Genomic DNA, 24,841 nt, shown 5'->3' with positions numbered 1-24,841 from the left:
TTTGGTACCGTTTTGGAGAGATTAATAGCCAATAAAGTCTTCTGAATAGGGAAAGATGATGAAATAAATGTGAAAAGTGTAACAAGACGTGGACATTTTGTAAATGAAAGTTGGAGTCCCTATGAAGGGAATACAAATCTATCTTTGAATTATATAAAACAAGCTACAGTATGTATTCAACAAAACTAAATAAATAAATTGTTTTTGATTAATTACCATTTACTTGTTCTCACAAGTTTAAAAAGAAAACGAAACAAGTTGAATTTCATACCAATTTGTACTTGCAAATGTGAAATTTGTAATTGGTGATATCGTGATATATCACAAGTCGATTTCTCATTTTTTTGCGAGTCAAATATTATGATGGTTGGTGGTACCGAATCTTTGGCACATACCAATATATAAATGGGGCCCAATACTCTGTATGTGCCAAAGGGACCCTCGTCGGCTCCATTTCTCAAATGACTACTCCTCCGTTAATGCTGTTGAATCGGGCTGTAATTTGACATGGATATTCTATGAAAGGATATTAAGAGCCTCTGTGCAACCTTTTTTTACTAGGTGGAACCGAGTCGTTTGACTGAATTCTCGGGAACGTGGTACGTGCTATTCGGCGCGGAGACGTTCCGCTGGCCCGGTGGTAGTTCATCCAAACTTGTTTAATTATGCTTGGTGGGTACACTAGTCATACTCAACCGCCCCATGATGCATTGCGAGTGTATGTAATGAAGTTAACCGGAAGTGTTGTCAGTAGCATTATGGCGGGTCTCCAAAATGTTGGCAGAAAATGTGTATATGTGAGTTTTATGGATCAAATGAGCACATGTTGATATTCTACTTGGTCACTTTCTCACTTAAAATGTTTTCAGAACTTTCAACGGTTAAGAATCGACAGAGATATTTAGCCTGTGTGCTTCAAGTTTTTGTCCTTGTAGGTTCCACATCCATCTTGGGAAACTTGGGTGGGAACGCTCATCATCGAAATATATTGAATCCACTGTGTTAAAGACATAAAAACATTGTGTCACTGTGAGCTACTGAAAATCCACAGTGCAGATTTTTATTCCCTTGTAATAGTCAGAAAGGCAACACAGAAATGATTCATTCCATACCCTGAATCGTTCAGTCACATTTACATCCCCTCTTCACCTCACAAAGACCTCCCACTCTCTTCCTCTAAACATCTTACCTCTCTAATCACACTCCAGCTCTTTCTGCCCTTCCCACCCTCAAGCTTTTACATAATTAGGCCACTTGGATTGGTGGAGAGGTGACGAGGTCTCAAAGAAAAGCAAATCATCCCATTAGACTGAGACCTGCGGCCATACTTCATCTGTAAACAGTGAACGCTGTAGTGTACGGTAGAAACACAGTGTGCACTTTTCAAAATAAAATGCAACGTAGCTCTGCAGAGTAACGCTGCTTGCTGCACATGTACTGTAGCAGACGAGAGCAGGAATTTCCAAGGTGAGAGCCGGAAGGGGAGGGCGAGGGGGTGAGGGGTCTGGAGACCAGATTTAGGGACTGGCATGTGAACAAAGGAGAGGATTTACACGGGAACATTCCAGACTGCTCAGTAGCCTTCAGGGGAACTAATTCCTACCTGATGGGACATACTTTCACTTGACCTGAAAACCTCAGATTTTTGCTAACCTAATATTTCCAGTTAAAGCTGTTGGAGATTAAGATATTTTTTTTTATCAGATAAAGTCATAGTGCAAGACTCATAGATCAATTAATTGAAGATCATTTGCTTTAAAAAAAATGTAAAAGGTTGAAATAGCGGCTCCAAAACTTGTTTTGATCTTCACTATAAACACTCCCTTATTGTCATTGTCGGAAAAGTTCCACACATTGCATTGTGGGATGTAGAGTTCTATCAAGGGATGCATAGATGAGTTTTTAACTAGTAGGGCTGGGACTTTAGCGTGTTATATTGTAATTGATCACAGAAAAATTACACACAAAAAAAATGCAGTTAATCACTTGTCTAATCACTTTGTTAATCTCAGTTCACGAGTTCCCGGTATGGACCATAATACTGATGCACAGACTGCATTACAATCAACAGGGAGAGAAATCATTGCTGTACTTTGTTGGCATTCATTTTCATTTGTTTTAAAACACCAGATGGAAAACAAAAACCCACTTATGTGCAAATTGTGCAAGAAAGAGTTTAGCCCCTTAATGCTAAACATGTAGCAGCTAGCAGGGACAATGGTCCTCGTGGGAGCAGACAGTATCTCCAATCCACACTGGACAAGATGTCAGGGTTCAGATCTAAAATGATCTAAAGTACATTAGTGACAAATGAACAAAGTCAGTGGATAAATGATTGTAGCGGACAGTCGACCACTCTCGGTGGTAGAGGATGTAGGCGGAGCTAGAAGCGCTGATACAGAGAGCACCGTCTGACCCAACTTATCAACTGCTATGTAGAAAGACTATTTCAAACTAAATTAATTGGCATTGTGGGATGGAGAGAACGATACTGACTTTCGAGCTGCAATTTCTACCTTTTACATCTTTTTTTAGCAAATGATTTGCGAGAGTAGATCTATGCATGTTTTTATTTCATAAATTTCATCTCCAGCAGCTTCAAGTGCAAGAATTTCTCAAAGTTAGATCTTTTATCAAAAAGAAGCTTCAAAAGACATATTTGCTTTTTTGTATCTGTTTTTTCCCCCAAATTAATCAAGCTTTCCAGAGCTACAGAGGTCAGAAACAATGCAAGACGCAAATGTTAATATGATGACATAAAATGTGTTATGTATTTTAAATAAAATTACACACTTTGGTTATTGAATACCAAAACACATCTCAGAAACCAAAAAAAATTAATTTTACAATTATACCATCCATCATTATTCTTCATGAAGGGCCTGAAACCTACCTCAGCTATACTCACAAACCTCAACAGGTCTCCAATGCAGACGTGATAACAACACACAAACTTAAACACACTCACTTAAAGAATTACTTTAAGAAACAAGTTCTGTTTCTGTTCTGGGCTCATGTTTTCTGGAATGGGACCCATCCATGCCGTTGAAGAACATGTAACACAACAACGAAGGTTCAGTGGTGGCCAGGGCATGAAACGTGGCTCATCTGGTAAACTCATTAAAGACAGCTGAACTTTGAATTTTGTTGGCCACCCATTGTTTACTTCAAAGAATCGGAAAACACAAGAACCACACCCTTGAGTTTACAGCGTTCCCATGGATTTAAAAGTGAGGGAGCATCCTAAATGAGGGGTGAACCTCAGGGTGCAAAAACATGCCTATCCATTCTCAAGATAAAACTGAAAGCAAAACCAAACCATGCTTACCAAGTTTACCAGAGATACCTAAGATGAGGAGATGCATGTTGAAATTTGCTAAACATAACTACAGAACTGGATTGGCATCCGATACTATAAAATGACATTATTGTTAAATAAAATCAAGCACAAATGTTTCCAAAAAACGCAGCAGCACGCTAATGTTTGTTTTTGTCCATACTTAATTTATAGGTGATTCCCTTACAATAAACAACAAGAATCTATGAAACCTCTGTGAAACCTCACCTGTACTGTACAGTGAATAATCATTTTGGCTACTGAATTGATTTCAAGTCACGGAATTGTTTTGGATCAAATCGTTCTAAATTAATTAATATCATCCTTGAATTAAATTGGCAACCGCAAATCACGATTCAAAATTGACTTGTTGCTTAAACAAATTGTTACATCGCTATTTGTTGTGGGAATTCTTTTTCATTTCTTCGTATTGTGAGTATTTCGTATCGTGAGCCCTATATCATATTTAATATATTGTCAGTTGAGTATTCTATTACACGCTTATCTATAAAGCATAATCTATGATTAGCAGCTTGCAGCTTTATAGTCAAATAAAAGCATGGTTATTTATATTTTTTATTGTAATTTTTTCCATTTGAAAAACATTGTCTTGTATCGTTATCGTGAGCCCAGTATCGTCTATCGTCTTGACTCGTGAACTTTTGCATAACGTCCCATCGCTAGTAAATACTGCTAATTCGGGTTTACAGTACTTTGTTGCCCTAACCTTACTACCTAACCTAGTCTATATTTTTTAAACGGTTCCGGTGCCTGTGATGGACTGGCGCCCTGTCCAGGGTGTACCCCCGCCCAGCGCCCTATGAGAGCCGGAGATTGGCACCGGCAGACCCCCTCGACCCTGTTAAATGGGAATAAGCGGGTATGAAAATGGATGGATGGACGGTTCCGGTGCTTAAACTGGTACATTTTTTAAAAAATGAAACCGTAGACACTTTGTCAAGGGCCAAATTGAACACAATATTACCTTAAATAATATATGTACAAGTAACACAATGCAAATAATAAATACACTAACACATTTAAATAATATTAAATAAAAAAAATTTGTATTAAACTATATAATACTGGAGATGAATATTGTAATCATGATTTTATTTGTCAATAATCATTAATATATAGCCTCTGTAAAAAAAAAAAAAAAAAAACTGTTTTTATTTTTTTTTAAATGTAAGCTATAGGGAACCATTGCAAAAGAGTCAAAAAGTCACATGGGGCACCGAAATGTTTGTTCTTATTCGGTCTGGTTATTATAGTTTACGTTGGAACCGGTGCCTAATTGGTACCGCGTTTTGGAACCCAACCCTAACCCTAACCCCACTAGATTCCTCCACCTAACCCAAAAAATGCCAACATAGCTCCAAATGTGTCATAATTTAGTAAAGGGTGTCATAATTTTGCAAACAACACTTGCCTTCATGACAAAGTTATTAATGCTAATGACCGATAATGACAGCGTAATGTCAGCCTCATGTATAAAACTTTAAGTAAAGTGTTACCGTAATGTTTTCCTTTTCAGAAATATCCTCTATCGTCTATCGTCTCGTGAACTTTCTTTCTGTATCGTCCCATCTCTAGTCTAGTAAATGCACAACGCTGTTTCCCAGCATCCTTCCCTCTACGCGCGCTCCCAGGTGATGTGCATCCATCCAGACTATGATCTCATCCCTCACCTTCAGCCCTCTGATCTCGTTCAGGTGCAGCTGGAGGCTTCGGTTCACCTCCCGGATCAGGTTCCCGTGGTCCAGGATCACGCTCATCTTATCGGCCTCAGAGCGTCTGAGCCGCCGCACCAGGTCCTCCTTGGTCCACTTCAGGAGATCCTCGTCCGTGAGGCCGGAGACGTCCTCGGCCGGACTTTCGGTCTTCGCCATCGACAGCTGGATGTGGGGCTGGGGCTGGGGCTGGGGCTGGCCGGGCGGAGTGGCTTTCTCCATCGGAAAACGGGATGGAAGACTCGTAGGATCGCTCGCATCCGCTTCCCGGTCTATCTGATGCGATACCGGTCACCGATGGGAAGTGAGCGGCATAGTTTAGCCCTTGTGTGTCTCTCCGTGCCCTATGTCAGTGCAACAGCTGCTGATACTGATGATGCTGATGCTGATGATGATGCTGCCGGTTCCAATGATGTTCCGATGCTGCTGCTGCTGCTGCTGCTGTCACTGCAACATCCTCAGAATCATGCAACGCCCCAAACCGAGTCTGCACGGTCCCACTATTGAAGATTTAAGACGCAAATCCAGTCCAAATCCAGTGAAAGTAGGAAAAAAACCTGGAAGAGCACAGATAGAAACACACCTGCTCAGCTCACAGTGAGAGAAAAGAATGAGTGACTGTGCACAGGAAAATATCCCCTTCCTCTGCCTTCCTCTCTCCTTTTCTCCTCCTTTTCTCCTGCTCTACCTCCAGAGATTTCAACCTCATGAAATCCACTGTTTGGATGTTGCGACATCTAGTGTTTAAAATGCTCACTCCATGATAACCATACTAGAGGTTCTCATATAAACTATGGAGGTAGATTAGTGTGGAAGCGTATTACCGCCAGTAAAAAAAAAGAAAAGAAAAAAAAAAACCTACAAAAATAAAATAATAATTAAAAAAATACTCTTAAGTCGTAATTATGCAATAGTATATAATAATTACTATTGCATATTTATGCAATAGTATCTCATTGTTATCATTATGAGATAGTGTGTCATAACTATGATGATAATTGATGATAATAATAATAATAATAATAATTATTATTATTATTATTATTATTATTATTATTATTATTATTATTATTATTATTAATTAATTAACTTTTCCTAGTTTTTTAACTACTTTATAATGTCTCATAATTCTGAGATACCAAGTCATAATTCTAAAATACTAAGTCAAAATTATGAGAGACTAAGTCATCTTAGTAAGAATGTTTTATTATTATTTTCCTTTTCTAAGTTTTTTCTACTTTAGGCTATCTCATAATTATGAGATACTAAGCCATAATGATAGGATACTGAGTAGTATGATTTGACTGATGATTTTAATTGATTTTACAGATGATTTTAAATGTTCTTATTGATTTTAAACAATTAAATGTTTTATCATGTAAAGCACATTGAGTTGCCATGAGTATGAAATGTGCTATACAAATAAACTTGCCTTGCCTATCTTATAATTATGATGTAATTTATATTATTTTAGGATTTTGTTTCCTAGTTTTTTCTACTACTAATTTACTACTTTATACTATCTCATAATCATGAGATACCAAGTCATAAGCATGCGATACCAAGTCATAAGCATGAGATATGAAGTCATAATTATGAGATAATAATTATGACTTAGTATCTTATAATTATGATGTAATATATTTTTTTTATTATTTTACTTTACTTTTTTCTACTAATAATTTACTACTTCATACTAATTCATAATTATGAGACACTAAGTCATAATTATGAGATACTAAGTCGTAATTATGAAATACTAAGTCTTAATCATGAGATACGAAGTCACAACCATGAGCTACTAAGTCTGCATCATTATGAGATACAATTGCATCATTATAAGACACTAAGTCATAATTATGAGAGACTAAGTCATTTTAGTAAGAATACTAAGTCATAATTATGACTTAGTATCTTATAACTATGATGTGATATATTTTTTTAAGCATTTTACATTTCCTAGTATTTTCTACTACTAATTTACTACTTTATACTATCTCATAATTGTAAGATACAAAGTCATAAATATGAGATACTAAGTCATAATTATAAGATACTAAGTCGTAATTATAAGATACTCAGTCATAATTGTGAGATACTGTCATCTTAGTAAGAATTTGTATTATTTTACTTTTCCTATTTTTTAGTACTTAATGCTATCTCATAATTATGAAATACTAAGCCATAATCATGAGATGCTGTCATAAGATACTATTGCATCATTATAAGATACTATCACATCATTATAAGATATTAAGTCATATTTATAAGAGACTAAGTCATAATTATGAATTAGTCTCTTATAATTATGATGTTTTTATTTTTATTTTACTTTTTTAGTTTTTTCTACTACTAATTTACTACTTTATGCTGTCTCATAATTATGAGATACTACTTCATAATTATAAGATACTAAGTCATAATTGCGAGATACTAAGTCACCTTAGTAATAATTTGTATATGTTACTTTTCCTATTTTTTTTACTACATTATGCTATCTCATAATTAAGAAATACTAAGCCATAATCATGATATGCTTTAGTCATAATTATGAGATACTATTGCATCATTATGAGATACTAAACGTGCTTCTTGTGTCAAATATTGTAAGGCGATTAGTTTCGATAAATCGAGATTAATTAATAACAAAGTCTCTAAATATTTTGATTATTTTTTTCAACCAAGTCCCATCACAAGTTTATATTTGTTACATTTGGAACTGAAAACTAGGGCATAGAAATGTTGAAATTGCTCTTTTTCCTCCCTAAAATTTCCCACTTGAGATTAAACTACACTTCCCAAAGTTCCTTTCTGCTGCGTACAACACGTCACAGTAAGCAGGAGCCAATCAATGCCGCTTGAACTGAGAGTAACACGTCACCCTAATAAAGTGCTTCAATCCGTGGGTTCAACCGAGCGTTTTTATCCCTGTCTCCGTCTCTCTGGGTCATCCCCAAATGGTATAACCCACACCGACCTTTATAAAGCATTTACCCATATCGTCTGAAACCGATACAAAGGTAAGAGCTGCATTTAATTTACCAGAAAGTAGGCCGCTCATACACGATCTGCTGGAAGTGGGTTAATGCTAATGCTAGCGCTTGTTAGCTTCATGAGGCGGTCACAGCTAATACCCAACAATTTAACGCGTATAGCGCAAGTGTTTCAACCCGAAAATCATTAAAACGGTATCCTCGTGTTTTTTATATTAACAGAACGATTAAAAACCCGTCTTTAAACGTGTACTTCATCCAAAGTTAGGTGACGGTATACGCCTACTACTACTGCACACATCAGCAGTGATACGTGGCTAGTTTTTCCTTGTAAGATTAAAGCTGAAAAGGCCGTAGTCTGTTTTATTATTGTAATTATACGTATATTTTTTTCAATATTGCAGTATTAAACACCATTTAGTGTTTTCACACACACGTGTTTGCTGATTTCCTTAATTTTAACTGTGTGTGTTAGAATACATATTAAAAAAAAAGACTGTTGAACACATATAAATTCAATACATTTGGTAATTCAATACATTTCATTGCTTAAGAAAAATAATCTTAAAACAGACATCCACAATTGATTAAAAAAATAAATAAATCATCTACAATATTAAAAGATACATATTGCCGTATGAATGAAATAAATATGTTTTTTTTTCAAAATCAAATGCTAATTGCTGAAAATAAATAAGGATGTAAATAAATGGGGGAGAAAAATAGCAAAATTCACCACATTTATTTATTTATCTGAATAATATTCACTGTTATCCAGGAGGTTTGTTATTATTTACATTATAGTATATAGTCATCACAAAGATGTAAATTCTTGTTTTAATCAGAAAAAAAATTGATGGTGGTGAAATGGGAATATAAATACCACAGAAGTTGGTTAAAAGTTGCCAAATTAGAGTGAGCAAAAACGGACCGAAAAAGTGACAAGAAGGGTTCAAAGTGTCAATATTGGAACAATTACTTTAAACTGGTATATAATGGACGTGACTAAGTGTGAATGTGATTAAATTGGTGAAAATAAGCCTGAAATATGGTGAAAAGATGTTAACAGTGACAATAACGGTCAACAAATATAACATTAAGTGGGAAAGTGATAGAAATGCTTTATAAGTTCCGCAAATGTCTTGAAAATGGGGAGAAAAAAATGTGCAGAAATGGCATTGAAATTTTATGTAGAAGTGGCAGAAATGGGAGTAATGTAGCAGAAAAACTCAAATTGTTCAAATATATTCTGGCGACCCCCTCCCAGTGTTTTGAGGGTTCTGACTTCATGGTTGAGAACCCTTGGTTTAAGCCGGTACTGTTTGTCAAGTTAAAATTTGTTTTAGTAAATACATACACATCCATTTTTGTCAACTTTAGTGTTTATTCAAGTCTGTGCACATGTTGGTAGGGGTATATTAGCTTAAATTGCCTTTAAACTTTTTCAAATTCAACAAGAAAATATCCATTACTTTCAGTTTTATTAATGTAAAAAAAGTATATATTTATATTATTATTATTATAGGACAAAAAGGGAAAAGTAAGAAATTTGAGGTATTGATTGTGGATGTTTTATTGGCTAACACCAATGTTTATCTCAAACAACATTATTATCAAAATAAATACTGCCCTTTACTGTGCATTTAAAGTAATGGACGCACATGCTATAAATAATATTGACCCAGTGGGAGCAGGTGGTGAAATCTGGGAAACTCTGAGATTTCTAGCAAAGCACAGACCCTGGCACTGCTGTAAATATATTTAAAAACATATTTCATTATTACGGTCTGTAGTGTCATCACAAAGTAGAATGTAGAGAGGTTTGACATGCACTGCACCTGTTCTAATGCACTGAGTTGATAAACTTACAATGGGATTGTCTATAAGTGATCCAAAGCATGCAGGAATTTTCTAAGAAAAAGCCAAAGTTTGAGGGTGTAGAAATGTAGGAAAACATGTTTATTTTACATTTCCAGGTGTGAAAAGTAAACCTGAATGTGTTAAAGTATTCTGTGTTTAATGAATTAGTTCTGTTTCTATGTTCACAAATGTTTCCTAAATCGTCCAATTTCCACAAACTTTTCAGGTATACCTGCACATATCTGTTATAAGTTGATGATGTAATGTTAGATGCCCCAATTTTAGTTATTGGGACAAGGAAAGAAGCTGTTATCTTTGAACTCTGAACGATTCACTAGAGAGAACAAGTCGTACAGTTCAACAGTGTTCACGTACATTAGAAACATTCCGAGAGGTTTGACCTCACCCAGTTTCTGACATCAGGTATGCCCTGCAACAGTTCATGAATACAATAAAATGTATTGTGTATTATAATTGATTTAAACTGCAGCAGCTTAAATTAATTACATTCGCTGATTCATTTTAATCAGCATTGCACCGTTAATTTCATCAACTAAAAGTTTTTTGCCGACTAAGTTTTCTCAAGTGACAGACGGTAACTAATCTTTTTTAGAAACTAAATGTTGATAAAAACAAAATGAAAATGTATTTATATTTTTGTCAACTAATAAAAACTAAACTATGCTTTTGTCACATGGGACAAAATCCAATCAGAACTCGTGTGATGATGTGGTCTCATATTGATCACATCAAATCTGTCTGTGTGTGTTTGCAAACAAATACCGTCCCATAATCAAGTTGATCAGTGGCAATTTTTGGGGCGCAGTCAGGAAAATGATGGTCCATTGTTCTATGAATCTGTGATAACCACATTCATTTATTTATTTGAATAATATCCACTGTTATCCAGGAAGTTTATTATTATTATCACCATAGTATATAGTCATCTTAAAGATGTAAATCCTTGTTTTAATTTGAAAAAGACTGGGTTAAATGTGACCAAAAAAGGTGTTGAAATGGGATTTTTAAAACACAGAAATTGGTTAAAAATTGCAAATTAAAGTGGCCAAAAACGGACAGAAAAAGTGGTAAAAAAGGGTTTAAAGTGTCAATGTTGGAACAATTAGTTCAACCTGACAAATAATGGGCATGACAAATCTTGAATGTGGTTAAATTGGCAAAAAAAAAAAAAAAAAAAAAAAAAGCATGAAATATGGTGAAAAGAGGTTAAAAGTGACAATAATGGGTCAGCGTATGTGACATTAGGAGGTACAAGTGGTGGAAAGGGTTTATAAGTGTTGAAAGTGGATAAAATGTGCAGAAAAAGCATTGAAATTTGATGAGGAATTGTCAGAAGTGGAAGTAATGTAGCAAAAATGCATTAAAAGGAGCAAAAATATGGCAAGAAAAAGTGACAAATAGGTTAAAATATGGCAAGTTTGGTGTAGTTGCAGGAAAATGGTAAAAAATAAGGCAAAAATGGGCTCAAATTGTTTGCAAAAATAATTTCTTGAAGCCATCTGGCGACCACCTCCCAGTGTCTCGTGACCCCAAGGTTGAGAACCCCTCATTTAGCCTACTTTTTTCAGTTTTAAAACTAGACTATTACTGAAATAGTCCTGATTACGTTTAGACTAAAAATAAGTTGCACTTGAGCCAAAAAACTGACTCATAATTAGTTGTTATTTAAAAAGAACAGCTGTGCTTTGTTGTTGCTGTGGAACAGCATTTGAAGGAAGCCTTTTGTTTTACATTACGCACAGGGTGAAGCACAGAAATAACCAACAAGATATATTTGCTACGTACTCACAGGTAAAAACCTGATCGACGGGTATTCCTTACGGCACATGTGTACGTCACGCTGTCGCAGGTGTGTCTTAAATTGGCTTCAAAGGAAGGATGTACTGCATACAGAGCTGTAGTAGTTATCTGAAGCCAGTGGTAAAGAGCAGGTAGACTTAGAGAGTCAGATTTATATTTCTCTGGATTGACGCATCGTTTCTGCTCCAGCACAGCGATGTCGACCTACCAGGAGTTCATCCAACAGAACGAGGACAGGGACGGGGTTCGCTTCAGCTGGAACCTGTGGCCCTCCAGTCGCCTGGAAGCCACTCGGCTGGTGGTGCCCGTCTCCTGCTTGTTCACACCGCTCAAAGAGAGACCCGACCTCCCCCCAGTTCAGTACGAGCCAGTGCTCTGCAGCAGAGCCAACTGCAAGGCAGTTCTCAACCCACTGTGGTAAGTTAAAAAAAAAAAAATAAAAATGATGATTCATATATAAGGTGTTTTCTTGTCTTTTGCAAATTATTCTTTTTTAAATTGAAATTCTGTATATTCTGCTTTGTTTTCTATTGTGAAATGTAAATCAAAGGAATATGCTTCAGGGAACGTTGTTTAAGAATGTTTTTCTTACACGTCAGCTCAACCAAATGACGAGCTGTCTGGGTGTGGTACATAAAAAAATTAAATTAAAAAAACTACAGCTGGGTGATTTGGACTAAAACCCATATCTTGATCTTTTTCTAGGGATGAAGTGAAATAAATTCTTATGCAAATGATTAGTCCTATTGCATTTATGGCTCTGAACATGCAATAACCACTAAATTTAAAACAATTGTATAAATTAATAATGCTTCAAAGAATAAATCAATTATAAATATGGACATATTTATTTAGCTGTCATTCCAACAATGCACAATATGAAATATAATTTTTAACTCGTACATTTAATAATATTGTACAGGCCTGTAACTGACTGAGCTGCTGAGAGTCAAATGAAATGTGTTCTCTTATTAAAACACTAAGTGCATTGAAGTTCTTGATGAAAATCACAACATCCTGTTTCGGCTTTTTTCAGTGAAAAAACCAAAAAATGCACTTTTGTGCCTTTTTCAGACAAAATTTTGGTGCAATTTTTTTTCCGAAAAAGGTGATATATGATATAAATCTCCATTTTTAACTCAATAAAATCTTACCAGAAAGACAATTCCGGGTTAATTTTGCTGATGCAAAATACCACACAGGCACATTTATTAACTAACCGCTGCACAATATGTGCCACTTTGGGCTTTTTCTCCTCTAAGGGACAGCACGTATGAGTGAGTTCTGTAGTGTGGCTTGTTTAAGGGAAACTGTGACTCTAAAATACTAAAATGAGTATTTTGATTAAAAAAATAAGCTCTAAAATAAAAATATATCATTATAAGTAATATTGTAATTTTTCTATATTGCCAAAATAGAAATCTTTGTTTATCTTGAATCTCGATGTATTGCCCAGGTCTACAAATGACGTGTGTGCATACATGTCTTAACACCTGCTATTTTTTAAAGCTTTGTTTGTTTGTTTGTTTACAGTCAGGTGGACTTCAGAGCCAAAATATGGGCCTGCAACTTCTGTTTTCAGAGGAATCCAGTAAGTAATGGTCACAAGCATAGATTCCTATTCACATACCTGTCATATTTTAGCTACAAATCATTCTCCCTTTTGTCTTTGTGCAGTTCCCTCCCTCCTACGCAGGCATATCAGAAGCAAACCAGCCGGCTGAACTCATGCCACAGTTTTCCACCATCGAGTACATAGTACAGGTGAACACTGCACACACGTCTGCACTCTGACCCATGTGCACAGTTTAGATAACAGTGCAGCTCTGAAGGGAAATGTCTAATGGCTTTTGATAGGGAACAAATGTAACTTCCTGAATAATGAATAAGCTTTTCAAATGTAATTCGACACTGTGACGATGAGCTTTTCTCCATCGGTTCAAGTTTCGTACTAACACTGAAGAAGCTTAGAAGATTAAATGTTAATTCAGTGTTGTTCATTGTTTGTAGAATAATTGAGGAATATGTATTATCGGTGCTTTTATGCCTGATTTTTTTTTTTTATGGGAAAAAGAGCAAATTCAACATTAATGTTCCCTGGTTTTCACCACTTCCATGTATAGATGATATATAAATGATAAAGTATGTGAGTATATCAGTCCCTGCAGGGAATTTCGGGAAATTTTGTGGAATAATTTGGAGAGAATTTTTAAGTTTGTTCAATAATTTGAGGATAAGAATGACTGCCATCTTGTGATACATGAAGTGGAAAACTGAGCCCTGCTTGATTTTGTGTATTTGTAGAGGCTGAGATATCTACAACTGAGTTTGTTGGTAATTTACAAAATGTTTCATGTTTTTTTTTTTCATCATCTTTACTTTCTCGAGCGGGCTGAATTTGATGCTCTTAAGCACGAGTCAAACTCTTGGCCCGGGGGCTAAATCCAGCCTTTTGGAACATCCAATTTGGCCCACAGGAGAAAAAACATGAATCATTGTGTAAATGAAACAAAAATATTTGTAGGTGCTCACAGTTTTTCCGGTGCTTATATTGCATGACTGCAGTCATTTTTAAAGTTGAATTGTTGACAAAACCTTGAAATTCTTGCAAAATCCTTTAATTTTCTTCAAATTATTACATAATATTTCCTTAAATTTATAAAAAAAAAAAAAAAAAAAAAGTAGTATTTTATGTATACGTAGAAGTTCAAACTATGACACAATAATGTAGAAATTAGTAATTTTCCTGCAGAAAATTTGTTCTTGAGTTTGACATACATTTTATGCTTTGGGAATGATAATTTGTGTTTCTCCTCCAGCGAGGAACCCCCGCTCCCCTGATCTTCCTCTATGTGGTGGACACGTGTTTGGAAGAAGAGGACCTCCAGGCCCTGAAAGAGTCTCTCCAGATGTCCCTCAGCCTCCTGCCACCCAACGCCCTCGTGGGCCTCATCACTTTCGGGCGCATGGTCCAGGTTCACGAGCTGAGCTGTGAGGGCATCGCAAAGAGCTACGTGTTCAGGGGAACAAAGGACCTCTCGGCTAAGCAGATCCAGGTACAAACTTTGGTTTAGAACATGGCAACAATGGGCCGTGTTGGAAATGGCATGCTAACTAACTATAAGGGTTTAAGAAAAATATTGATTTGGCGATATATTGTGATATTTCACTGCGCGTTTATTGTATTGATCCAAAAAAAAAAACATTTGTAATTATTCATATCACAATTTATATTGTGTTGTTTAGTGTCAGGATATATCGTATCGTGACATGCAAATCGTGAATCGTACTGTCAGATCAATGGCAATGCACACCTTTACTAAGGTCCTACTCATACTAAGTCTAACATCTAAATGAGTACATAGTGCGTTCACATTAGATAGTATGGAAAGATTGACCGTGCGAGACCATTATTTCACAATGTCTTCATTTTACTAAATGTGTGTCTGTGTTTTTTCTCTTCTCAGGAAATGCTTGGTCTATCAAAGCCAATGGCATCAGGACAGCAGGGCCGCCCTGTGGCCCCTCAGGATGCTTCAGCCTTTTGTCGGTATGACCACGTCCCTCATGTCCATCCTGCACTAGAAAACGATCCCCTGTAACTTTAGAGGTATTAATAATCCAACCTTGTGTTAATGTCTAGGTTCCTTCAGCCTGTGCATCGTGTGGACATGAACCTGACAGACCTGCTGGGGGAGCTTCAGAGAGACCCCTGGCCTGTTCCTCAGGGCAAACGGCCTCTGCGCTCCACTGGTGTGGCCCTGTCTGTGGCTGTTGGTCTATTGGAGGTAAGACTCTACTCAGAACACTAGGAAAGTCTTAAAATAAATAAAATGTGAGCATATGAGAAGGTTACTGGCTATAAGTGATGGACGAGTGAGGAGTCTTTCAGTTTTCAGACATTTGTATGTTGTGTGTGAGCCCTCCTTTTTACATCACTTTACTCCCTGAGTTAAAACTTGTTATGGCTGTTCTTTGAAAAAAATTAATTAAAAAAATATTTCTTTAATAAGTAAGTTATAATTCTAATAATATATAATATATTAAAAAATATTTTTGCATACCATTAAAAAAACTTTTAAATGTTGTTTTTTTTTTTTTACTGTTTCAATAAACAAAACTTTAACATAATATGAAAACGTATTATATTTCAAACAACTTTTACTTTGAAATTTACTTTGATCTCCTGACATGTTTCGACTGTCAACTGCCAGTCTTCCTCAGGGGCATCTGCTGAATGCTTTCATGTGTCCTTATGAGTTCTTTCTGTGCGTGGCGCACTTGAGAGTACTCATAGGGTGGCCACGCCCCCTGTCGCCCGATGGTTTCTGGAGTTCTTTAGAACTTTACTCAGTTGAGTGACAAGGTGGGCTGATGGCTTCCAACTCTTCTGATAGTAAAGCAATCAGCAGATGCCTCTGAGGAAGACTGACAGTTGGCAGTCAAATCATGTCAGGAGATCAAAGTAAATTTCCTGAAAAAAGTTGTCGTAATAAATGAAACCTTAACATATTATTAGAAATAAGAAGACAAAATGAAGAAAACAGATTTTAGTTTTCTCAACTCCAGCCTCAGATATTCTTCCCCTGACATTACGTTATTCCTTTTCTTTCCATAGGGCACTTTTCCCAACACGGGAGCTCGGGTGATGCTTTTCATCGGTGGCCCCCCGACTCAGGGCCCCGGCATGGTGGTGGGAGACGAGCTTAAAACTCCCATCCGCTCCTGGCACGACATCCAGAAAGACAATGCTCGGCATCTGAAGAAAGCCACTAAGGTGAACAGGAACTTAAATCTCATTTAGGATAGTTTGATGTGTTCACTGTTGTACATTATTGTGTGGTAACTGTGTGTGTGTTTTGTGTAGTATTATGAAGCCCTGGCCAATCGTTCAGCAGTAAATGGTCACAGTATTGACATCTACGCCTGTGCCCTGGATCAGACGGGACTGCTGGAGATGAAGTGCTTGTCTAACCTCACAGGGTATGAGACATATATGTACACTTCATAGTTTGTTCAGCTCATGTGTTTACATGCTTTTTAACGTATTTACCTTTTGTTTCCCAGAGGACACATAGTGATGGGAGACTCCTTCAACACTTCCCTGTTCAAACAAACCTTTCAAAGAGTTTTCAGTAAGGATTACAACGGAGACTTCCGCATGGCCTTTGGGGGAGTCCTGGAGGTCAAGGTAATAACGGGTATTAGGTTTATTAGTTTACTTTAGGTTTTATCGTAAAAAAAAAAATGAATTCAATCAGTCATGTATTCATTTCTCATGTATTCTGCCACAGACGTCCAGAGAGCTGAAGGTGTGTGGTGCCATTGGACCATGTGTTTCGCTCAACGCTAAGGGCTCGAGCGTTTCAGAAAACGTGAGTGAAAGAACATTCAACATTAACGCAGGGGGAAAAAAACACATATTTGCAGAGTGCGGTTGTGTTTTTGATGTTTACAGTGTGCTCTTCTTATTTGTGTGCAGGAAATGGGCGTTGGCGGCACCAGCCAGTGGAAAGTGTGCAGTCTCAACCCATCCACTACTCTAGGCCTTTATTTTGAAGTCGTGAATCAGGTACTTGTCTTAGTTTGGTTATTTTGCTCCCTGAGGGTTAATAAAGATTAATTAGTTACAAAGTCTCAAATTATCCAGATACATTTTATTTTTAATCAAGTCCAACCACAACATTTTTATCTAAAATCTTTGAGTGTGCCATGATAATTAGAAGTGAATGGTGACTTTGCGTGCAGCACAACGCACCAGTTCCCCAGGGTGGTCGCGGGGCGGTCCAGTTTGTGACCCAGTACCAGCATTCCAACACTCAGAGGAGGATCAGAGTCACCACCATCGCTAGAAAGTAAGTACGCCTCGGCTTTTGTGTTTGCGTTAGTAAAACTATGTTCACTATGTTCCTGCTGCTTTGTTATGAAACAAACAGGTCTAACAATAGACTTTAGGCGGATGTTTGCATACCTGTAAACGCCTTTGACGCTGTTTCCACGAGCGTCACGCCTTACAGTCGCTTTGGGTCATGTTTGTTCTCTTGTTTCTAATTATGTACCCACCTTTCATTGACAGCTGGGCAGACGCTCAGTCACAGATTCAGCACATTGAGTCATCATTCGACCAGGAAGCGGCCGCCGTGCTCATGGCGCGCCTCGGCGTTTTCAGGGCTGAGTCAGAGGAGGGGCCTGATGTGCTTCGCTGGTTGGACAGGCAGCTCATTCGCCTGGTGAGTGACGCACGCATGCATGACAAATGATGTTGGTATTGATTTTTATTAAAAAAAAACCGCTGTGTCACTTTTATCTCGAACCGTAAGTCGTGTCAGGACATTTGGTTCTCACTCTACACTCACGTTTTGTTTTCCAGTGTCAAAAGTTTGGCCAGTTCAACAAAGATGATCCGACTTCCTTCAAACTGTCGGAGTCTCTGTCGCTGTACCCACAGGTACGCCCTGCACCACTGTCGCATTTATTATGAACAAATATGTTAAACTTTCATTTATTCAGACGACTTCCAGCCATCAAGATCAGGAATCAGAGCTTTAACGTAAATGGGGATGAGAGAGAATTATTTTTTTTACTTACATTACTTGAATACTAAAAATGCAAAAAAAAAAAAAAAAAAAAAGATCAACAACAAAAAAGTCTCATGACTTTAGGCACTAATTTTCCACCTTGCAGATTCGCACAGAAAGGTTAACATGACTAGAAATATCCTTTTTTGCACCTGATGGATAAGTTTTCATTGTTGGAGACGACATTTATTTGTATGCATGACTGTCTGATGGGTACGTTTGTTATTTGCAAAACAAAATGCATTAGTTGGTCACACTTTATTTGAAGTTTTTCACATAAGGCTGACATTATGTTGTCATGAATAAGGTGTTGTTCACTAAATGATGACACCTTTGGAGCTATGTTGGCATTTTTTGGGTCGAGTAGGGTTAAGGTAACGAAGGGTTAGGGTTATGGTAATATTATTTCAAAATTGAAGAGAGAATGAATTTGGTAAAATTATCTCTTATTTAAACCAGTGTTTCTCAAATGGGGGTATGTATACCCCTAGAGGTACATGATTGCACTACAGGAGGTACTTGATATAGAGAGAGAGGAAAATTAACATTAGAAATATGGGGTTTTATGTTTATTTTTAGTTCAAAATTATAATTATACTAAATATTAGCAGCAACTCACAAAACGACAACAAAAACACTAAATAAGAGACAAATATACTTAATAATAAAAAGAACACCCAACCCACAAAATGACACCACACACACTAAGAGAGAAAATATTTTACTATTAGCAGCAACACACAAAATGGCAACAAAGATGCATATTAAATAAATAAGAGAAAAATACACTGACACTAAAAACACACATGCATAGAGAATCATTTAAATCATACAAACAAGACACAAAATGAGAGAAAAATATACTTAATAATAAAAAGAACAGACAACAGCTAAATACAGATAGTGACAAAAAAATACAAAATAATCAGTCTTGGTCACATATCAGGAGATGACCGTAAATGATAAAGTATAGAATTAAATACTGTTATTACACTTAATTACAAAATGAGATTCTCACTCATTCCATCTTGTTGTTTCACAGAATTCTGAGCATAATGTTCATTTTTTCCAAAGTAACAGAAAGGAGGTACTTGATTTAAATCCATTCTTTTCTTATTTCAGTTCATGTTCCACATGCGTCGTTCTCCGTTTCTCCAAGTGTTCAACAACAGCCCAGACGAGTCGTCCTACTACAGGCACCACTTTGTCAGGCAGGACCTGACCCAGTCTCTGATCATGATCCAGCCCATCCTCTACTCGTACTCCTTCTACGGTCCACCAGAGGTCAGCCTTGTGTCCAGCACATGTGCATTGGCAGCATGCGTGTTTTTTTCTCCTCCAGCTCACCCACGTGTCTCTCTCTCTCTCACAGCCTGTTCTACTGGACAGCAGCAGCATCCTGCCAGACAGAATCCTCCTCATGGACACGTTCTTCCAGCTGGTCATCTTCCATGGAGAGGTGAGCGACGCCACAGTGCTCCTTTAGTTCAGGGGTTCTCAACCTTGGCATCAGAAGGTTTTTTTTGTTTTTTTAAACAATTTAAGCCCATTTTTGCTTATTTTTACCCTTTTTCTGCAACTACACCAAACTTGCCATATTTTAACCTATTGTATTACTTACCATATTTTTGCTTCCATTTTTGACACGTGCACATTTTTTCCAGTTTCAAGACATTTTTGACACTTATTCACCCATTCCACCACTTTTCCCACATAATGTAGCACTTGTTGACCAATTATTGTCACTTTTAACCTCTTTTCACTTTAGTTATTGCTTGTGTGTCATGTCCATTATTTGCCAGTTTAAACTAATTGTTCCCACTTTTAAGCCAATATTGACACTTTAAACCTTTATTACCACTATTTGTTCATTTTTGGCAACTTTTAACCAATTTCTGTGATTTTTAAAATCCCATTTCACCACCTTTTCCACCATTTTGGTCACTTTTAACCCATTTTATTTCTGATCAAAACAATTATTAACAAGCAAGTGCCACCTTCAGGTACAGTGGGGGTCCTTGGTCTCTGGCACCTTTATTTTGGGGTTCGGGGGCTGATTAGGTTGAGAACCACTGCTGTAGATTATTATTTTATCATTTACCTCCAACTTGTGATTTTCTTTACTTGTAAAAACCTGCTGTACACTTGTTCTAAACGTTTCATTTATAATTGAGATAACTACCTTATTTGCAGTTGAAACAAGAAGTTTGTATTGATTCACGGGTATTTGTCAATGTTTTTCAATCAAATAAGATTAGAACATTTCGGGTGCACCCCTAAAATAACTGGTAATTTCCTCCTGTGTCGTTCTCAGACCATTGCCCAGTGGCGTAAAGCAGGCTACCAGGAAATGGCCGAGTACGAGAACTTCAAACAGCTGCTCCAGGCTCCGCTGGACGACGCTCAGGAGATCCTTCAGACGCGCTTCCCCATGCCGCGCTACGTCGATACGGAGCACGGAGGCTCTCAGGCTCGTTTCCTGCTTTCCAAAGTCAATCCATCACAAACCCACAACAACCTCTACGCCTGGGGACAGGTACGAGTACTTCAGGGTCATTTTCACCTCAGAACAGGAAAACAAAGTCATTTAAACACCAGACTTTATTAGAGTAAATATAAAATATAGGGCTGGAACTTTAAATGTGTTCATTGCCATTAATTAATTTAAAAATAATGCCAAAAAGTACAGAAAACCATGAATATGTTTTAGTTAAATTTAAGTTAGTGCTTTGTGAACCATGCATTCATAATATTCTTTATTCATATTACTCAGTGAGGGAAATAATAAACACTTTTTAGTTGTTTAAGCTCATTTGTTGTTTTCATTGATTCAGTCAGATACCAACATACATTTAAATTGGAAAAACGTTGCTTCTTGTGTCAAATATTGTTAGATTTAGATGGATTAATTACAAATTCTCTAATTAGATTTGTTTATTTTATGATTATTATTTTTCTAATGGAGTCCCACCGCTAATAAAATAACAAGCTAGTTTGATATTCAGTGTTTTTGCCTCTTTGAACTATTTCATAAATCTAAATCTGTCACATGTGGTTAAAAATATGCAACCAAAAATCATTGAAAATCTTAATTTTTTGTTTTTTTCTGATGCAACACTTTCGTGTCCCAGTTAAAGTTTAGAGTTGCGTGACCTCAGAATGTACGAACCTTTGACTTTTAACTTGATGTTGTTCCATTTTCACAAAGGCTGAACTTTAATTATCAAAGGTACATTAAGGGTGTGGTGGTTTAATGAGTAGTTAGTAGGTCCTACATTATTGTTATTGTTGGAGCGCTGCTGTAAATAGTCAGTCATTGTTTTGATTGGCGGTTGGCTCACGAGGCTAAAGAATGTGGTAATACGTCAGTGTAGAAACAAATCGTCATGACAGTTTAATTGTAATGTGTAAAAAATAAATAACAGACTTTATTATTACATTTAAAACATAACTTTTGCTTCAATCGAGAATAAAATATTTTCCAATCAAAGAAAAAATTGTTCAAATAAAAAGGAAAGTTTGAGACCCAAATAATTACATTTCTTTTCTTTATTTTTTTTCTCAAATAATTACATTTCAACACTTTTCTTTCTTCTTTTTTTTTTTTTAATTAAATGGGTTTTTTTTTATTGGTGTAGAGACTTGTCACTCAAACATGTCTGACCAATGGAAGCCTACGCCCAAAAAAAGGAAAAAAACTCAAAACTTGTTTAACTTTAAAAAAAAAAAGTATTTAATCACTTTTTATTTGCATTCCAACAATTTTTTTCTTTTGATTGAAAAGATATTTTTTAATTGAAATTTTTTGATTGAATAATAAAAGTACAAATACTTAATATATTAATAGAATAAATGTATGACCCATATTAAAAAAGATGACATATACATATATTTTTTTTTTTTTTTTAATAATCTTTTCAATCCAAGAAAAAAAATATTCAAATACAATTATTCAAGTTATTTTTTATTTATTTATTTTTTAATTTCAACACTTATCTTTTATTTGATTGAAATACTTATTTTTGATTGAAGTCAACATTTTTTTTATTGAAAAAGTATGTGTTTTTTTTTAATGATTTTTTTTTTTTTTATTATTATTATTATTGACTTTTTTTTATTTTTTATTGACTTTTTTTTTTTTTGATTGAATTTTTTTTTTTTTTGATTAAACAATAGACTCAAATGTGCTACCCATAATATGGCCTAAACACTAAAGATGATTTGTTTTAATCCAAAAAAAAAAATTTACTCCAATAAAAAACGTTATCAATTTAAAAAAAAAAAAAAATTATCAAAAAACTTTAAGAAATTTTCAATCAAAGAATGTCAATACAAACACATCTTGGATTAGCCTCTTATGACTGTGTGTAAGAGAGAAAAAACAAATAAAGGCAAGGAAATGCTCGTTGGTGTTGTTTTATTAACATGTCGTGTTCTTTTTACCCATGTTTGTAGGAGACTGGAGCTCCTATTCTGACAGACGACGTCAGTCTGCAGGTGTTCATGGATCATCTGAAGAAACTGGCCGTTTCCAGCTCTGCATAAAATAAAGCATCATTCCTGCTCTAATATTGGAATCCATCAACATTTCCCTCATTTTTGAGAAGGAGCCAAACCAAGAGAGACTTTCTTATCTTCTATACCCGATAGATTTTACCGTCATTACATTTGGGTGATGCATAGAAAAGGAAAATATTAAAATCTTTAATAAAGTAACCTGTTCTCTCTCTTAAAACATGTATTTATCTGAGCTCCACTTCTACAGAACCTGACTGTCCTTATGTAATCTATAAGCTCTATTTTTGTTTTTTATTGTTTAACATGTGGAATGATTCCATTCCTAATTTACTTTTTCTTTGTCTTCAAATGTGCATTTTTCTGCTTCAGAATATGTTTAAAATGCCGTTTGTTTCTCCTTGTAAAATAATATTGAAATTGTTCTTTAATAAATTATAGTATATAGTAAAAGTCTTGTTGCTTTCTTTTCTTCACCGTTTGGTATTCAACGACACGTGTCTTTGTAATCCAAGTTTAATATACTAATGTACTAAATTACAGTTGCTTAATTTAATTTGTAATTTAATGTTTAGTGACACGGCTTCACTTGAAGTCGTTTGAAAAGTTAAACATTTTAAACTTTGAGCGACTTCCAGCGGCTCGAATGGAGGTCGCTTGATGTCGCGTCATTTACATTGATTATTAATGTAATCTAGTCGCTGAAGTCGCGTTTGGTGTGAACACACCTTAACTAATCCCCAAACCACTTTTTCTGCTGAAAACAAATGTATTTGGGTTTGAAGTAGTGTGATCCCTCCTGCGGGTTGTGAGCCTATGGAAGGGCAGTCCCATGTCATCTTTTCTGGGGCCTGGTGGCAGAGACCTGGCCACTTGGTGCCATCTCTCGAGGACCATCCCCAGGGTAGGGCCCCGGTAGCGCCAATCCGGCCGACCTGAACTTCCTTTGTTGTTTTTTCATCACCTGTAGCTTTTGAACCGCTCTTGGTTGGACCCATCACCAGGGACTTGTTGGCTTTGGGAGACCCTAATGGAGACAATAAGCCCACAACAACATTCGGGTACTCAAACCCCTCCACCACATTAATGTGGCGTTCATGGAGGAGTCTTTAGTATGCTCATCATTTTTACTAAATATTAACATTATAAAATCCCCTTTGTTTTTAATGCGTTTGTTCATTTTCCTCTCTCTTTCTCTAGTACCCCCTGTTTGTGCCATTGCGTACCCCTGTTTGATAACCACTGATCTAGATGATTGTGATGATGACTTTTGTCACTGTGCGACAATGAGCTCGGCTAGATATAGCCTTGATAGATGAACTCTGAGTGATTTACTCTCCATGCCGTTTTATTTCTTTCAGAGGTCAGCTGAGATGTTGAAGTCAAAGTAAAAACATCTGTGTGACAGAAGCAAAAGCTCAACTCCACCTCCAGATGTTCAGTATTCCAAGCCAACAACACCATTTGGGAGTAAAGTCATAGAAAGGCACACAATCGGCACAAGGTGACGCGTCATCTGTGCAGATTTTAAGTAATCACGCTCTCTAAAGAATTGTCTTTTTTCTCTCACTCATCGGTACTGTACATAAAGCTTGCACGCCACACAATTCCAATCATAAATCGGCTCACACACCATCTACCGTGTGCACGTGTGTGTGTAAGCTGATTTCAGTGCACCACCCAGACAGTATGATTTCGAGGATCAGTAAACGTCAGATTATGAGGACTAATCCTCCGGGGAGATCTGTTTGGAGGCAAATTCTACTCTTAGCAGCTTTAAGCGGAAAAGTTGCTGCAAAAAAAACCCCAAATGAGAACCTATGTCTATCAGGAGCTTATGGAGCCTCACGCTGGAGCCACATATGCTCCAAAAGTATTCAAGGCCGAATTCAAAGGGATGCACTGCTACAGCTCTTAATCTCTTTTGACATGGATACCGCACTGTACCAAAAGCTTTTTTAAATCCGTGCATTTTGCAGTTTTTTTAGTGCTGGATATTCAATG

The 24,841-nt window shown here is 36.4% G+C and overlaps 2 protein-coding genes across 2 annotated transcripts in view; one reads left to right on the top strand and one right to left on the bottom strand.

Annotated features, from left to right (window-relative positions):
- Nucleotides 1-5,662, bottom strand: part of ccdc85al (coiled-coil domain containing 85A, like) — a 38,961-nt gene extending 33,299 nt beyond the window's left edge. The window contains exon 1 of the mRNA XM_028461076.1: nucleotides 5,029-5,662. Coding sequence (XP_028316877.1) covers nucleotides 5,029-5,292 — 264 coding nt within the window. The 5' untranslated portion in view covers nucleotides 5,293-5,662. The remainder of the gene's footprint in view (nucleotides 1-5,028) is intronic.
- A 2,260-nt stretch (nucleotides 5,663-7,922) lies between these two features.
- On the top strand, nucleotides 7,923-22,956 carry sec23b (SEC23 homolog B, coat complex II component). Its single transcript, XM_028466078.1, has 19 exons — nucleotides 7,923-8,090; nucleotides 11,934-12,161; nucleotides 13,278-13,335; nucleotides 13,422-13,508; nucleotides 14,564-14,800; nucleotides 15,212-15,294; nucleotides 15,388-15,532; nucleotides 16,363-16,521; nucleotides 16,612-16,727; nucleotides 16,812-16,935; nucleotides 17,039-17,119; nucleotides 17,227-17,316; nucleotides 17,493-17,599; nucleotides 17,821-17,974; nucleotides 18,115-18,192; nucleotides 19,445-19,606; nucleotides 19,695-19,781; nucleotides 20,637-20,858; nucleotides 22,778-22,956. The coding sequence occupies exons 2-19, from the start codon at nucleotides 11,941-11,943 to the stop codon at nucleotides 22,865-22,867; spliced, it is 2,301 nt and encodes a 766-aa protein (XP_028321879.1). The 5' UTR covers nucleotides 7,923-8,090; nucleotides 11,934-11,940; the 3' UTR covers nucleotides 22,868-22,956.
- Nucleotides 22,957-24,841: the final 1,885 nt, after the last annotated feature.

The sequence above is a fragment of the Gouania willdenowi genome, chromosome 1 (genome assembly GCF_900634775.1).
Source record: "Gouania willdenowi chromosome 1, fGouWil2.1, whole genome shotgun sequence".
Taxonomy (NCBI): domain Eukaryota; kingdom Metazoa; phylum Chordata; class Actinopteri; order Blenniiformes; family Gobiesocidae; genus Gouania; species Gouania willdenowi.
The sequence above is the reverse complement of the archived record's forward strand: the minus strand, read 5'-3'. Positions and strand labels throughout refer to the sequence as shown.